The sequence below is a fragment of the Trachinotus anak genome, unplaced genomic scaffold (assembly GCF_046630095.1).
Source record: "Trachinotus anak isolate AG129_WGS33_773 ecotype Australia unplaced genomic scaffold, CSIRO_AGI_Tana_v1 ptg000026l, whole genome shotgun sequence".
Classification (NCBI taxonomy): domain Eukaryota; kingdom Metazoa; phylum Chordata; class Actinopteri; order Carangiformes; family Carangidae; genus Trachinotus; species Trachinotus anak.
Genome location: NW_027273877.1, coordinates 11,561,058 through 11,578,684, shown reverse-complemented (window position 1 = coordinate 11,578,684; position 17,627 = coordinate 11,561,058). Strand labels below are relative to the sequence as shown.

General features: G+C 42.9%; 1 protein-coding gene across 1 annotated transcript in view; it reads right to left on the bottom strand.

Moving 5' to 3' along the window:
• LOC139609597 (NLR family CARD domain-containing protein 3-like) overlaps nt 1-7,515 on the bottom strand; it is a 267,945-nt gene extending 260,430 nt beyond the window's left edge. The window contains exons 1-6 of the mRNA XM_071464400.1: nt 7,373-7,515; nt 7,142-7,262; nt 6,812-6,961; nt 5,441-5,560; nt 5,108-5,343; nt 3,017-4,877 (exon numbers count right to left, since the gene is read on the bottom strand). Of these exons, the coding sequence (XP_071320501.1) occupies nt 3,017-4,877; nt 5,108-5,343; nt 5,441-5,560; nt 6,812-6,961; nt 7,142-7,176 (2,402 nt within the window). The 5' untranslated portion in view covers nt 7,177-7,262; nt 7,373-7,515. The remainder of the gene's footprint in view (nt 1-3,016; nt 4,878-5,107; nt 5,344-5,440; nt 5,561-6,811; nt 6,962-7,141; nt 7,263-7,372) is intronic.
• Between the last annotated feature and the right edge of the window lie 10,112 nt (nt 7,516-17,627).

The window sequence follows — 17,627 nt, the reverse complement described above, 5'->3', positions numbered from 1 at the left end:
TCTCATCCAGGGGCCGAGTGGGACCCTTCATTTTACCTGGAGATCACCAGTCCCAGCTGTTAATAACACACAGAGACAAACAGCAGCTAACACAAGCACAGGGCTGCTGCCCAACAACTAGCAGCTCGCTATACTAGCCACATTTAATATGAGCTGAGCTAGCAGCTAGCTACAACGCCCCTGCTTAGCATTTCAGCTGCCGGCTCTTTACTGGATGTTGAATCTCTCTGTGATTGTGGAACATTTCTCTGCTTGGTAGCATGTGACGTGCTGGGAGAGACAAGAGGCTGCGAGGTTCAGTTCAGGCTGCAGGATGGTGCAGCGAGGTAGACCACTTTTATATAACACAATATTATTAGTCTACACAATAATCAGTCCGGCCCTGGTCCCCAAACGGCCCCCGGGGATTCTCCTGACCCTCCCCATCACCACTCTGCTCCTGGTCTCATCTTCCTTCTTTCTCTTCACTGGCTGATTTTTTAAATCCTCACACAGAAATCCTGAAAATGAACCAACCAATGAAAAACTGGAACTTCACACATTTGAACTGAATATAAAACTGCAACAGCTCCAGTCAGTGAACTGACCTCAGAGTCTCCAGTCTACAGTTTGGACTCTCCAGTCCAGCACACAGCTGCTTCACTCCTGAATCCTTCAGGTCCCAGTTTCCACTCAGGTCCAGGAGTCTCAGATGGGAGGGGCTGGACTTCAGAGCTGAGGACACGACTTCACAGTGAGTCTCTGAGAGTCGACAATTAACAAGTCTGTGATGAGAGAAAATATAAAATGTGTTAGAATAAAATCAGACAGTTTGTAATAAAAGACACTGAAGTTAAAATGCATCTGATGAGAAAAGATGATGATGTGATGAACATCTGCTCTTCACATCTGTGGCTCAGCTCATCTGATCTGATTGTGTTTGACATGAAACAATAATTCTCATCACTCTCTCTCAGACCTGCAGAGTTTCATGGAAATCTTTGTTGTGCAGATGAAGGAGGGAAAATGATGTTACATTTCTGCTTCCATCATATGATTTGATCCAGAGTCAGAATCTTGTTGAGAGAAACAGTTTTATTCTCCAGTGTTTTTAAACTGACTCCAGATTGCTTGGCTCTGCTGCCTCTCTGTAGAAGTCAACACACACCACTGCATAAAACACATCTGGCTCATTGTGGTGAATCAGTGGCAGCGCCCACATTGATCCATGAACAAACTGTCCTCAGTAAAACACTAGTGACTCTACAGTTACAACCTGGAAGTGTGTGTGTGTGTGTGTGTGTGTGTGTGTGTGTGTGTGTGTGTGTGTGTGCAGCTCCACAGTGAAATAAGATTTTCCTCAATTGAAACTGTAAACCAATAGAAAATCAATATGTGGCATCATTGTTGATGTGGTGGCCTGTCACAGATAAATCAGTGTGTGGGAAACACTGAGGTCTAATCTACAGATACTGAGTCCACACATGTCTTAATGTCCGGTGGGAACATTTCCACACCGTGGCATCCCTACTCCAGAACATTTCTCCTGAGGTCAACTCAGTCAACAGTTCAATCTAATCTCTGTTTGCTGCCTGGTTTTCACAGAAGGTCCTCACAGAAACATGACACTGAGCTCTGGTGTGTAGAAGAAGACTGAATCCTCCCATTCTGCTCTGATAGATTCACACCTGTGTTCTTGGCTGAAGCTGAACATTTCCTGATACGACTCTCCTCTACAGCAACAAGAGAGAAAACACCTGGGACTTTCTGTCTCATTCAACACAATCTATGGAAAGACTTTAAAGCTCCACCATGACACTTGAAAAAACACAAGTTCACTCTTCAACATGAAAAGTTCAATAATCAATAAAGCTCAGCCTTGATCAGGTCAATACACTCAGGGGTTTACATCTCCACTCTTGGTCTGCTTTGACCAGTTGAGTCATTTCACTGATGTGATGACTTTTCTCTGCTTGTGCAGCTGTTACATTCTGTTTGATCATGAACCATTATCCCATCAGTGTTTGTTGTTACCACAGTGGCTGCTGTTCAGCTCCACTTTTAAAGCAGCTTTCATTGGAGCCCACTGTTTTTGTCTCCTGTGATTTAAAGGGGGGGGGGCGTCCCCTAACATCCTCCATGCTCATCATGACTTCAGTCATCTCTGGACAATGATTCAGGTCTTATACAAACTTTACTAAACACCTGCTAGAACCTGCTCATTAGAGCTTCACTGCATTCACTGTTCAGTGTCAAACACTGATGACTGTTGTCATAGAAACCTCATGAGTCCTGAATACAGACCTCCACAGATTCATCACTGCTCTCCTGTAACACTGTCACAATGGACAGTTTCAACAAAGCTGAACCAGAGACATCTTCTTTTTTCATTCACACATTCTTCTTCCTCACAAAAACTGCTGCCTACATTACCCACAATGCACGTGAACCACCAAACCTCAGCTGTTAGATTAAGGTGTGTTATGCAGCAGAGGTGAGGGGGGGCTACGGAGGTCTGGTGTCTTCAGACTCCACCCACACTGACTCAGGTGACATCACCTGAGGACATTTGTCAGACTGCACAGCTGGAGACACTAAAGGTTTAATACTACTGTTTTCTCATATGCAGGTGTCCTCCCCAACACCTGGAAACACCTGGAAACACCTGGAAACACACTGTGAGGTGTAAGATCAGTGGAGCTGCTTTAATTAGTTTGATCAGGTTTGAATTAAACCAAAAAGACTCAAAACAACACAGAACATTAACAAATCAATGAAGCATCCAACAATTATTACAAATAAACAAAACAAGTGTTTTTATGAACTTAACAGCAACAATCACAACCAACTGAAACATCTACATTTTGGTGCTCACAGCATTTACAACACCTCCAGAAAAAAACACAACTGACCTTTGATTGTTTCAAAGTAAAACTAAGAATAATGAGAATAAATGAAAACAGTGTTAAACTGAATTTGACTCAACTACTGATCTAATCTACTGATTGATAATTATATTGATCATGTCTGGACTCACCGAGCCTTCCTGCAGTTCCTCACAGCTGGAATCAGTCTCTGTCGTCCCTCCTCTGATGTGTTGTACTTCCTCAGGTCCAACTCATCCAGAACCTCCTCTGACATCTGCAGCATGTAGGCCAGAGCTGAGCAGTGGAACACAGAGAGTTCCTTCTCTGATCTGGTCTCTGACTTCAGGAACTCTTGGATCTCCTGATGAACTGAGTGGTCCTTCATCTCCATCAGACAGTGGAAGATGTTGATGCTTCTGTCAGGAGAGATTTCATCACTGTTCATCCTCTTCAGGTTGTTGATGGCTCTCTGGATGGTTTCTGGACTTTTCTCTGTCTGACCCAGCAGACCTCCTAAGAGTCTCTGGTTGGACTCCAGAGAGAGGCCATGAAGGAAGCGAACCAACAGGTCCAGATGACCATTTTTACTTCTGAGGGATTTCTCCATGGCTGCCTCCAGGAAGTCATCCAGAGATGGATGATGACCATCATGGCTTCCAAAAAATTTAGAAATCTTCTGAAACAAAGACTTTGAGGTTGAGTCTCTGTGTTTGTAGTCTTGTCCCAGGAACTTCTCCAGGACCTCTGTGTTCCTGTTGGTGTAACAGTGGAACATGTAGACTGCAGCCAGAAACTCCTGAATGCTCAGATGAACAAAGCAGTAGACTGTTTTCTGGAAGATCACACTCTCTCTTTTGAAGATCTCAGTGCAGAGTCCTGAGTACACCGAGGCCTCTGTGACATCCAGACCACACTGCTCCAGGTCTTCTTGGTAGAACATGATGTTTCCTTTCTCCAGATGTTCAAACGCCAGCCTCCCCAGCTTCAGAAGAACTTCCCTGTCAGCCTCCATCAGCTCCTGTGGATTCGTCTCATGTCCCTCATCATACTTGAGCTTCTTCCTCTTTATCTGAACCAGCAGGAAGTGTGAGAACAGGTCAGTCAGGGTCTGGGGCAGCTCTCCTCTCTGCTCTGTAGTCAACAAGTGCTCCAGAACTGTAGCAGTGATCCAGCAGAAGACTGGGACTTGACACATGATGTGGAGGCTCCTGGACTTCTTGATGTGTGAGATGGTTCTGCTGGACAGCTCTTCATCACTGGATCTCCTCCTGAAGTACTCCTCCTTCTGGGAGTCAGTGAAGCCTCGCACCTCTGTTACCCTGTCAACACATGTAGGAGGGATCTGATTGGCTGCTGCAGGTCTGGAAGTGATCCAGACCAGAGCTGAGGGAAGCAGGTTCCCCTGGATGAGGCTTGTCAGCAGCAGGTTGACTGATGACGTCTGTGTGACATCAGACACAACCTCCCTGTTGGTGAAATCCAGTGAAAGTCTGCTTTCATCCAGGCCGTCCAAGATGAACACAACTTTACAGACAGCCAGCTGCTCTGCTGTGACCTTCTGTAATGTTGGATGGAAAACATGGAGCAGCCTGAGAAGACTGTACTGCTGCTCTCTGATCAGGTTCAGCTCCCTGAACGAAAGCAGAACCAGCAGACTGACATCTTGGTTCTCCAAGCCCTCTGCCCAGTCCAGACTGAACTTCTGCACTGAGAAGGTTTTTCCAACGCCAGCGACGCCGTTGGTCAGAACCACTCTGATGGGTCTCTGTTGGTCAGGTAAGGCTTTAAAGATGTCATGGCACTTGATTGGAGTGTCATGGAGGGTCTTCATCTTGGAAGCTGTCTCCAGCTGCCTCACCTCATGTTGGGTATTAACCTCTTCACTCTGTCCCTCTGTGATGTAGAGCTCAGTGTAGATCCTGTTGAGGAGGGTTCCACTTCCTGTTCCATCACTTCCTTCAGTCACACGTTCACATCTGCTCCTCAGACTGATCTTATGTTGATCTAAAACCTCCTGCAGACCACTATCTGCTGAAAGAGAAGAGACAATGTCAGACTGAAGACAGAGAATCTGAGAATCTGCTGATTATTTTCATCAGCTACAGAAAAACTAAAGAGCAGCAAAGAAAAGCTTTTTAATGTTGTGTCTTTTAGAATCATCTGAAATGTCAGTGCTGTGTGATAGAACAACTGACCCTGGAGAAAACAACAGGTCCTGGTTTCAGAAATGAAGACATCAGCAGACACATGTTCAGTCTCACTTTGTACAGTGCTGCTCTGACTGGCTGTCTGCAGTCCAGGTCTGGTTCTGGGTCTTTTTCCACACTGGGGACAGGAGGGGTCTCCTGAAGACCCAGACTGGTCCCAGTATGAGGTGAAGCACTGTCTGCAGAACCAGTGTCCACAGCTGGTAGAGACTGGATCCTTCAGGACGTCCTGACACAGAGCACAGCAGGACAGCTGCTCCTCCACAGAGACACCACTCCTCTTCCTCCCTCTGTGACGACATTTCTTCATCACTGACATGTCACAGTCAAATATGTCTCATAACTGAATCATCTTCAGCTCAGTTTACAGTAGAAACTGTCTCTTACTGTGAGTCTGAGGGTCCAGGTTCAGGACTGAGGTTTGGAGGATGACCTTTGGACAGGTCACTCTCCATAGACAGACAGCTGGATCCTGGAGACTCTGCTCTCAGTCTGTGCTTCTGACCTCTGCAAACACAAACATATTTTTATTCATATCACATGGATCACTGATCAATTCTCTGATGACAGAGTCATTGTGAAGATTTAATTTTTCATTCTGAATTTATGAATATTGAAAAACAACGGTGAAATTAGTTCTTGAAAATTTCACAAGTTGAATTCACTTTTAAAAATTCAGACACATAATTTCAATGAAAAACTAAACCAGTGGCAGAAATTCACAGATTTAAAAATTCTAAATCTGCTGAGACAGATTTGCTTCCCTACACTACAGACAACAGAGCTGGTGGTAAAGGCGGCCTGCAAGCTGCTGAGACGTGCTGGTCTCATTCAGTCCAGCAGGAGGGTCCTCACATCGAAAACGTCGGAAAAAATATTCAAAAAGGAATCATTTGGATGAACCGACCACATCTTATAAATCTAAACAGTTACGTTCTCACCTGGAAAAGTATGAAAACTCAGTAAAGTGATATGAAAACAGTCCTAGGACCAAAGTTGTAAGAGCTTTGAGCCTGCATTGACCGTGGATAACACTGGATTGAGGTTTTATTTTGGTACTTCCTCTGAACAGCAGCGTGAATTAGCATATTAGCTAAATTTAGTGTTTCACTAATGTTTAGATTTAGCATTTAAATTTAACATTAAAGTTGACTAAATGTGGTGAAATGTTGTTATTTCAGTATGAACCACTTTACAATCAGCGGCCCATATTACATAGAGCCTGAAATCTGTATAAACAGCTGACAAATATCTAGTTTGATGTTAAAGAGGCTCAGTCATTTCCTCCAACAGCTGCTCACTGTAGTTTGGATCAAACTAACTGTGGAGAGTGAAGCTCTGACATGTGAAGCTCATCATTCAGGCTGTAAAATGATCCTGCAAAGTGTGGTCAACTCTGTTAGATCCCAGCTCATCCAGGTTCACCAACACACTGCTCTCTTCTTCTGTGGCTGCTTCTCTGCTCCACCACGGCCCTTTAATTACTGACATCTTTACATCTCTGTCATGTTCATCAGCTGCAGCAACAATATGCACAAGAAAAAAGTCAGACTCTTCTTTGTTGGGATCATTTCACAAGAAACCAGCTCCTCAGCAGTCACTGTTAATACACTGATATGTCAGAGGAACCAGGGGAAGTTATTTTCTGTGACACTACGGCAGCTGTTACAGGAAGTGACATCACTGCAGGAGCTCAACACACTGAACATTGTTACAGAGACAGTTTGGAGGTTCACAGGTTTGTAGCAGGTCTCTTACTGTGAGTCTGAGGGTCCAGGTTCAGGACTGAAGTCTGGAGGTTCACCTCTGGACTGGTGACTCTTCACAGACAGACAGCTGGGTCCTGGAGACTCTGCTCTGTCCTCTTCTTCCTCCACACAATCACTCATCTTCAGGACTTCAGTCAGTCTGAGAGGGAAACCAGTAACACTGACTGTGAGCTCACACACACAAGAGTCAGGACAAACAAGCTGCTCAAGACACACACACACACACACACACACACACACACGCACACACACACACACACACACACACACACACACACCCAGAAACACACACACACCTGTACAGTATAATAAAGTCCACCTGCTCAGGTCTCTTGGCTCAGTTGTAGGTTTCATATTATTCAGCTCATCACGACGTGGAGTCAAACTGTTGAACAGGAAGTACCACACCTCATGTTGTTCCTGCTTTTCTCTCTGTGTCTCTGTGTGGACAGACGTTCACTGTGACTCTTCTTCCCTCCACAGTCCACAGGGACAAACTGACTCAGAGACTTTGACAGTAAAATAATAATAATGTTGTGTTAACACTCACCTGCCTCAGCCTTCAGTTTCCCTCCTTCTGCTCCGTCCACTTCAAATGGAGTCTGAGTTCACTGAACACTTTCACTTTCAGCTGCTCCTCCCCTCTGCAGGTACAAGAAGTCACATGACTCTGTGTGTGTGTGTGTGTGTGTGTGTGTGTGTGTGTGTGTGTGTGTGTGTGTGTGTGTGTGTGTGTGTGTGTGTGTGTGTGGACCTCCATTCCTGTTATGGCGTCAGACACTGTATCACAGTTAAACACAAGTGGTTCTGGATCATCGGCTTCTTCAGACCGCAGCACACAGGCAGGCAACAACTGACATACAACACATTCATCTTACAGTTACTGAACTGTAACCTGGTTCCTGTTCACTGTGTCATATTTGTTTCAAGAAGAAAACCGGTTTGTATAATCAGGGTGGCAGATCAGACAAGCCTGGTTCCTCCTGGAGAGGGGACAATCCCCATCTGGATGTTATCTGGATAAGAATCTCATGTTAAAGCAGGTGTAAATGCAAATGGGATGCTTTGCAACTGGAACATGATAAAACTGAAGTCCAGATGTTGCCTGGTTTACGTTGTGATCAGATCACATCCAGGTGTTACAGTGTGACCACATTCTTGAGAGGAAAAAAAACACTCAACAAGTTGAAACGTCACAAAGCTGGGTATCAAACCTCTGTACTCTCTAAGTACAGACTGAAATATGTCCATAGTATCAGAACCTGTCTGCTACTGAAAGCTGGTGTTGGAGATTTACACTCTGCTTTGCTTTGAGCAGTCAGATAATTTAGTTCATGTATTGTTTCTTGTATTAGGCAACATTTAAGTTGTCTTCTTTGTTAAATGGAGAAAGGAGTTTTTACTAAAGGGCCACTCCACCAATTTGAACCTTTATGGAGTTATGTTACTAAATCTCTTCAAAAACGGTTTGATTTTTCCTCAAAGGAAGCCATGAAAAAGTATCAGTCAGGTGTCAGCTCAGCTCTACCATCACAAGACATGCACACGTGATATGCATGTAAACACAACATGCACATCCTGGTGTACCCTGACTCAACTGCCTGTCTCAACTGAAGTCCTGTGGGGAGGGGGGAGGGGGCATGTGTCATCTGTGCATCAACCAGGAAACCATGTTTGCAATGCAAAACATCATAACAGACATTTAGTGTGTGCTCACCTTTGGTGCATATGATTAATATCAACTCTGGCTTTACTGGAGATAATCTACAACCCCAGGAGAAAAGTCTAAACAAGTGAGACGAACCTTTCCCAGATCAGTGTGTAACTACTGTTCTCACTGTGTCCTGTTGATCTGCAGGAGACCCCAGTGCACTGGTGATATCCGACGACCTCTCCTGGACTGCGAACAAGGAAGGCCCAGCAGCATCTCCACTTCCTGAGAGTGCTCAGGAGAAACAACCTGGACTATCTGAGCAGAGCTGGCAACATCATCAAGGACCCCTCCCACCCCTGTAACCACCTGTTTGACCTGTTACCGTCGGGCCGAAGGTACAGGTCACACAAAATAAGGACCAACAGACTCAGGGATAGCTTCTTCCCGAGGGCTATCACTGCAGTCAACAAAGACAAAAAGAAATCCAGATGACTGGATGATCACATGGTATAACTACCAACTACCTGTGCAATAAAAGTGCAATAATAGGGTTTTCAGCCACGTGTAAATATCTGTACATATTACTTGCCTCTTTATACCTCTTTTTGTGTTCTCTTTAGGTTATTATTTATTTTTATTTAATTACCATTGTTATGCACCAAGGGAGCAGCGCTCAAATTTCGTTGTACTATGTATAATGACAATAAAGGCGATTCTGATTCTGGTCCTGGTGGAGGAGGAGCTGGTAGTGACTGACCTGCAGAGTGAGGGCTGGCCGGTCATTCAGACACCGTACCTGGTTCCCCTCCACAGCTCGGCCATCACCTGCTCCCACCACATCTCCACATCTCCACCTAAAACAGTGCACCACTTTTTAACTCAACAAGAAAAGCTCGTTCCTGCTTTTATTTTAAGCAGACTGGACGAATGTGATACTCTTTCTACTGGACTTCCAAAAAAGTCAATCGAGAAAACTACAGCTAATTCAGAGCTCTGCTGCTAGACTTAACGAAAACAAGGAGGAAGAGCATATTAGAAACCTGCTGCTCACAGGGTCAGTGCAGCAACAACATCTGTATGACAGACTGACAGACATCATTTTAGCCAAATCATTTTCTGTTTGTTTGTTTTTACTTGAATTTCTATTATGTGTCTTTTTTTCTCAAAAGAATAGTGATACAGAACAGCAAAACCATTGCACCAATAAAATAAATATTTCCAGCATATTAACATGTTAATATCATTATTACAAATGTTAGAGAAGCATGGTTCAAAATGGACTTTGGGTAATCAGTCTTTTATGTTGAAGAAAGAAAAAAAAACAGCTGCAGTTACACAGATGCAAATCAGCAGCCACACATGCTGTCCAGGTAAATACCTGTTCCATTTTCACCATCTTCTAATGTATGAATCATTTCTCAATCCTAGCAACAACAACAGCGTGTTTATCTGTGTATGTGTGTGTGCGTGTTTGTTTGTGTGCAGGCACGAGAATGGCACCGTGTGTTTCTGGGATGCATCAGGAGTCTGTCTGTATCCCATGTACAAGCTGAGCACAGCTGAGCCTCTGAAAACGGCTGTAAAATGTCTTTTGCCTTTGCAAGATTTGTCACATGTGAGAAAAGAACCTCTTATCAGGCACAAAAGGTCAAAGAGCTGCAGTCAACTTGCATGATGGGAAAATCAGGATCCAGTGTTTTTGTAGCTCAACTTCTTCTGGGGACTAAAAATCCTTTTTTCATCTGTCTTTGAAAGCGTCACAACTTCATGGCAGTGCAAAGCTGATTTGCTGCTAAATCATTTTCCATCATGTGTTGTGCAGGTTGGCTGTTTTGACCCGCACAGTGACGACCCGAGGCTCGGCGTTCAGAAGATCCATCTTTGTAAACACAGTGGCTACCTGACTGTGGCGGGCACTGCTGGACAGGTGAGAGGACTGATTTTGATTTGTCGACACTGGATAACAGACGATAACGACAATAAGAAAATAACTAACTTAAAAACTAACAGATACAGGACATGACATTTTACACAAAGACATACCCACTCACAACACCGTTTAACTGAGCTCCACAGCCCAGAAACCATTTCTAACTCTGCATCTACAACAGTTAAATTAATATTTCAAATCTTCCCCTCTGCCCTGTAGGTGCACCCTGAACCCCAGTGACCAGCTTGCCATGGAGGCTCCTCTGTCCAGGGTGAAGAGCATGAAGAAATCCCTCCGACAGTCCTTCAGCAGCCGAATACATGAACTTACTTCATTATAATTCACACATCTCTTCATTTCCTCACAGGCTCACATGACACACCCCCCCTGTGGGCAGGAACGAAGGGTGGCTGTGTGTTTGGATACATGCTCCGCCTTCCTCCTGCAGAGCACAGAGCAGACGAGCCTGTCACAGCGCAGCCGGGTAAGAAACACTTTAGGAAGTTTGTGTTTTTTAGGATGGGCTGTTTTCTCATCTCTGTCCTGTTGTTGAAATGTCCTCTGCTCTCTGTCACCGCCTGCTTGAATCCAGCTAAGGACATCCAGCTGATGCACCGGGCTCCTGTCCTTGGTATAGTGGTGTTGGACGGTCCCTGTGCTCCTCTCCCTGAGTCCCTGGGGGGGGCCCACGGCCTGGCTCGCTCACCTGACATGCAGGGATCACACCAGCTCCTGGTCATATCTGAGGAGCAGTTTAAGGTGAGAAAGCTTTTCACACAGGCTTAAAATAACTAACCAGCAAGTTACTATCAGCTTATATATCCAATCCAATATATATCCAATATAAGGAAATTAATTTTGGTAGAAATCTATTATTAGATATCAAGTGATAAATACTTTGATGTTGGTGACAATTAACCAGAACAGATTTTAATGCAACAATTCAACTGAATTCCACTTAAGGATGCTGGTATATTAAATGATGAGGACGGTCTTGTTGCATATTTTTCTAATTGTGAACAAATATCATGGGGAAAAAAAACGAAATGCCAAAGGTAACAATTTGTCAGACCACCTGTCAATACTTTCTGACCTGATCTCCAAGACCACTGGTTTGTACAGAGAACATAAATCTTTAAAAACACTCAGATGGTCACTGTAGTTTCTATCAAACATCAGTGAAACTGGAGGAAATCCTGCATTTTTGGGCACTATTTTCAGCAGCGGATGAATCCACATTTGGTGGGTGAGTATTTCTGGCAGCTGGACAGTGTGTGTGTGAGATTAAGTCAAAATAAAAAAATGTGTGTGTGTTCAGGGTGATGAAGGAACATGTCGCCCAGTCCAACAACAGCGTGGCTCACTGATGCTTTTTTTTATAGTTTCTGGACAACAGCAGTTTTTCTATCACTACGGCACAGAGGAATAAGATATAACATTATTGGTTTCGGTCTGTTTGCAGGATTTGTTGGTAATAAAAAAAGGTATATTATTAAGCTTTATCCTTTAAAATATATATGTGTATAGATGATGGGAGAGAGCAGGTCTTCAGGTTAAATTCTGAGACGATAGAATGAGAGCACACAGGGAGATGTTTTGAAGTGAATGAAACACTTGATGAGGCTCATGCTGTGGTGAAGTGTTTGCTCACGGTGGGTTTCTCTGCTGCTCTTTGCTCTGGTATTTCTGTCTCAGCTCAGCTGTGTAGATGTTAAGAGGCTTGAAGGGGTTAATGGACAGTAGCATGTTTTCGATGTAAGTCTGGGGGAAAGAAGATGACACAGCCATTCAATGAATATATGTACACTAAACCTTTTTGGAGAAAAACAATCAAATCTAAAAAACCTAATTTGGGAAGGGCTGTAGATATTTGGGGTCCAGATTTATTTTGGTAAATTTTAGCCAGTTATCTATTCATTCATTTTTTTCTGAAGCACCTTTAAATTGTCCTTACCCTACATGCATGGTGTGATTTTCTTTAGCATATACCCAGCTATATGTCATTTTTTCAGTTTTAACACAGATGCCAGCTGCTGGAGAGGTGAAGAAGAGGAGAGTACCTGAGTTACCTGATGTAACTTCTTCTTCAGGTTCAGAAGCACAGAACTCTCGCACACTTCTCTGAGAACATACAGTAAGCAGACAGGTTAATTACACTGTAGGTGCTGTGTGTGTGTGTGTGTGTGTGTGTGTGTGTGTGTCTGAACTCACTCCAGTTGGGGCAGATCTTCCACTTCATCCACCTCTACAGCTCTTTTGCTGCCTGGCATCACCACCTAAAAAAAAAGGCAGTAACATGAGCAGATCCGGAGACACGAGTCAAAATAAGAAGTCCACCTCCACCACGCTCCTCAGGACCAAGACCTTCATACACCTCAGCCCTCACCGTCTCTCTACAGCCATCTTCTAGTCTGGCGAGCTCTGTATATATCATTAGATTCTCAAAACCTGATCGAGAGCCCTTCATGTGTTTTGTTTCTACGCTTCTCTCTGCTGCTAATGTTCCATAAACTTTCCACAGCAGGTGACTAATCCACTTGCAGCGATGGTGCAGTGTGCTGCAGCGTGTTTTAGGTTCTATTGTATCTGCACAGACCTGGAGATGAATAAACCAACAGGAAGTCTTTTATGGCTCATTGTTTTGTGTGCACAGCAGCTGTGAGTGATGAAGCAGAACCGACTCCAGCTCCTGGACATCAGACAACCATAGACTCACTGTTCTGAATGAGGGTTGGGATTAAAGTGTGTGGTGCTCAGTCACTTTGGTTCAGAGCAAGTTTTCTGGATGACTATTGGGCAATTTGTTATGAAATTCAATATACAATCATTGTTGAAGGGGGATTCTCAGAGTCTGGTACCACAAGATCTCTCCTTTCCAAAAGCATTGGTCCACTTTTTAGAGCAGGCCAAGGTGTTTGGAGGTGAGACTAAGATGGAATACAGCTACAGTAACTACCATTTTACACTGTATCTGTATCTATCTGGACCACTAGTACTTTAAAGAGCCTGCCCACCCATTGTCCATCCACACAGGCGTTTCCACTTGTTTGACCTCATTAAACCTCCTGTGAGGACTGTTAGTGTGGGTAAGGTCACATCTTCATCATTGTTAGTGGTTCATGTGAACACAAAGCAGTGCAGTTGCATGTGAATGTGAGTGAATGTGAACAGATGTGTGTTTGGTCCAGGTGTGCTTGAGTTGAAAATATCTCAGTTTACACCAAGGATTTGCAAATAATCAAAAGCTTTAAGGCTCCAATTCATGAATGTTGAAGAACTAAAAGCAGAGGGATATGAAGGAAAATAAAGAGCCAGAATTCCCAGGAGCCAGTGCATACATTGGTAGCTGGCTACAGGTTATGTCTCTGCTGTTAATACTTTGGTTGTTTGTGGTGAATAAGTATGGTCAGTCTGTTGTTTCCTCCATCCTCTAGGCCGGGGGAGCTCACGGGACTTTCATAATGCAGTGTTAATACCTGTGTGCTGATGCTTCGGCTCTCCAACATCTCCTGGGTGGGGCCCTCTGATTCCCATGGGCCCCTTCCATTGTTGTCAGAAACAGTCCTAACCTGGCCCCCATTATCATAGACTGCCCCTCTGCTGCAAAGAAACTACAGGTATTAAATAAATATGGTGCACTAAAGTACAATATCATACTTCAAGTAGAAGTAGAAACATGAAGCAGGTATGCTGACAGTCCCTGAAAACTATATGTTTGCTAAATTTACTCAGTTTACAGCACTGGAAATTAAATATTTAATTGAACTTTATATTCATGAATAAGAGGTTTATTTGTCCAGTTACTTTCGGCCTTTCTAATCATCACATCTGTGTATATGAAGAAATAAAATTTCTACACCGTTCGTCTGATGTGCATGTCAACACATCACACCTCACACTGAAACACAAGTCAGCACTTCAACCTTGTTGTCATTGTTTTCTCTTCCAGTTCAGAGACGACTCTGCTCCTGCTGCTACTTCCTGACTGCTCAGTCTCTACTTACAGTCTTTTTCCTACAGTTTCCTCAAGGTCAGGCCCTTATCAGCTATCAATGCATCATCAGCAAATACACAAATACAGACTGAATGTATCTGGTGGCAATTTTCTACATAGCTTCAACACAACTTTCTGGACTCTGAAGTTATGAAGCTGTAACCTGAGATAAAAACGAAAACTCCAGAAAAGCTATATAGGCCCGGGAACCCAGCCATGGTTTTATAGCTCATTCAACGTCTTCAGGTTGCAGATGATGATGACTCATCTTGCAGGGTCTTCCTGAGAGAGAGCTGCTTCTGTCAGCTGGCCCAGCCTCGGCCAGGTTCCTTAGAGAGCTCAGGCTGCAGTGAAGCCACGACCGTGGCTCAAGGCAGTTAGTGGACAAAGCACCTCATTTCATAATGGATGATCAAAACTCTTGGCTGTGCATGTATGACAACTGATCACTCCTTTATCTGCTTCATCAGAGGTGGCCTGGCTGCCGCGGTTCACAAAGACACAAAGATTAAAGTTCAGCTTTTAGAGAAAGAAAAAAAAGAAAAAACAGAAAGTGAAAGAGAGCACTGAGTTTTGGAATACAATCAGACGAGCCAAATGATGGGCTGGAAGTCTAAATGTTGTCCTCATTCAATCACTTTTCTTTGTAGATGAATGATATGGGAAAATATCAGTTACAGAGTAAAGACGTGTGAGTGTAATAAGAAAATACAAACAGACACATGAATTCTTGGGAGAAAACATGTAATAATTATCCACAAGGAACTGGAGTGTGAAGTTACGAATAAAAAAAACTGAAGAAAAAAAGAATTGGATTCTTAATTGAGTCACTGCAAAAATATATTCTAGGCTGTTGCTAAAATACCCAGCATTCTGAGACACAGGAGCAAAATATTTCCTTGTATGATCTAAACAGCAGCCAACCCCAGTTACAACAGGCCCACAGGTACAGTGGACACATATATACTGTATATATTAAAAACATTTCACTACAATAGCTTACAATTACATTCCTAAATTACATTATTCATTGCTGGCATAAAGAAATGGTTTACATAAGGAGGAATGTCAAATATAAAAATGCTCACTTAGTCAAAATTTTGAGCCAAATAAAAATGACTCAACTTAAAAATTATATCAACAATTATGAGATACTAGGTAAAAGTCATTTGAGTCAAAATTATAATAATAAAAAGGAGTTAAACTTGGTGAAGTATGAGATTTAAATAGTCAAAATTATGGTGGTACTAAGTAATAAGCTGTTGGTGTAAAAGAACAATTTATGATGCTGGATCAAACTGAAAGATGACTTGATGATAATGTAACACCAAGTTATGAGACACCAAGTCAAACATTTGTGTCTGGAGCAGAAATATAACTTTTAACTTAAAATATCACCAAGTAAAGATAATGACTTACGAAAAAATTGTAACTCTACGTCAATGAGAAAATAACAAAAAAAAGAGAAAATAAATACTGACTTAATATTTTCACAAAAAAAATCATTAGTAGCTTATGAATTTGGCATAAAAAAAGAATTCCTTAGGCATGACTTAAAAAAGTCAGTGAATTTTAACTTAGTGTCTCAATCATGACTCAGTATCTCACTAGTTTTGAAAAATGTTTGGTTTTTTTTGTTTTCATATTTTGTTTTAATATCTCAGACTAATTATCTTATTTTTTAATCTAATATCTCATAATTTTGAGTCACCATGAGTTTAAAAGAAAAAATAAATAAATCATGCCAAATGTTTCATCTGATTTTTTTTCCTTTCCCTGGCAGAAATGGGCTCCATACCATAAATCTGAAGTTCAACTCAAGAAAAACAGGCACAAATCACATAAAATGCAGTTACAAAATATACAGTCCAGTGTGTGGTCTTTAGGCACAGGTGGTGTCTCTTCCTCCACCCTCCGTCTCCACTGCCAGTCTTCGTGCTGCTCCGAGCGCACTCCTGCTAAGAGCCCTTTGGCGTCTCTCTACGAGGGGCCGATGTGAGCTTAAACGCTAAACGGTCCTGGGCTCAGACACATCTCAGCTCTACTTATACGATGTGAAGCATCAGACCCTCGGGTGATCTGGAACAGGTTCACTCACTGTTCCAAGAATCAGAACCAAGCAGAGTGAAGCAGCTTTGAGTGTCTCTGCTCCTCACCTGTGGAACAAGCTTCCTGAACACCTGAGATCTGCTGTCAGCTCATTTCCATCAGAGCTTCAAACATCTGTTTGCTGCAGCTCACCAATAAATTACACACGCCACATCTGTTTAATCTTGTGCCGTGTTTTCAACATCTTCTATCACTGCAGCTCTTCATTTAAAATGGTGTACGTTTCTTACCTGATTTTATGTAATCGTCACATGACTTATTAAAATGTTTCTATTTATTCGAATTATTTTTTAAATGCTATTTCAATGTCTTCTTAACGTTCTGTTTTAATATATGTCCGTGCCTCTGTGAAGCACTTTGAATTGTCTTGTGTCTAAATAAACTTGCTTTGCCCATGAGCAACACCGTTCATATTACACACAGCTTCCATCACCATGGCTACAGCTTGAAGATGGACTGTGTCCATGTTCACCTTCAGGTTTTAAGTTTGACCAAAATGGATTTTCGGGGGGAAATAGGAGCCCCGTACATCACATGTAGGAGTTCTTGTAACTAAAATTTTCTGACTTATAAATATTGTTCAGGTCAAAATTCAAGGTCAGACTCTTTCCAGTCACTACTTTCCATCACAATTAACAGAAAATGAATAATAATTGGTTATAATAATCAGGCCTCATTATATCTGACCCCAAAGACCATCTCTGAAGACACACAGGCTCCACATCTGCTGGTGGTCACAGCTGAGGCATGATGCAGCTTCAAACTCTGGCAAAAGCTGGTAAGTGAAGCTTGAGTTAATATTTCTAGTGAATATTTATCACTGGTATTAAACATGTGGCCTGATGGGGTATCTATAAAAAGATTTTCAGAACATTCAGTTCAGAAAGTGTCAGTGCAGCCCCTCCTCATATTTAAAAGGATCTGAGAGCAGTGTTTGTAGCATCTATGATCAAGGACAGAGCCTCAGAGGGAGCAGTGAGTGGCTGATACTCACATCTGGTCACCTTCCAGTCACCTCTGGATCTCCTGAAGGACTCCTGTAAGGAAACACAGCGCCTCTGAAAGACACGTCACCTGCGTCCTCACTGTCTCGTCTGGTGTCTCTACAAGAACGGAGG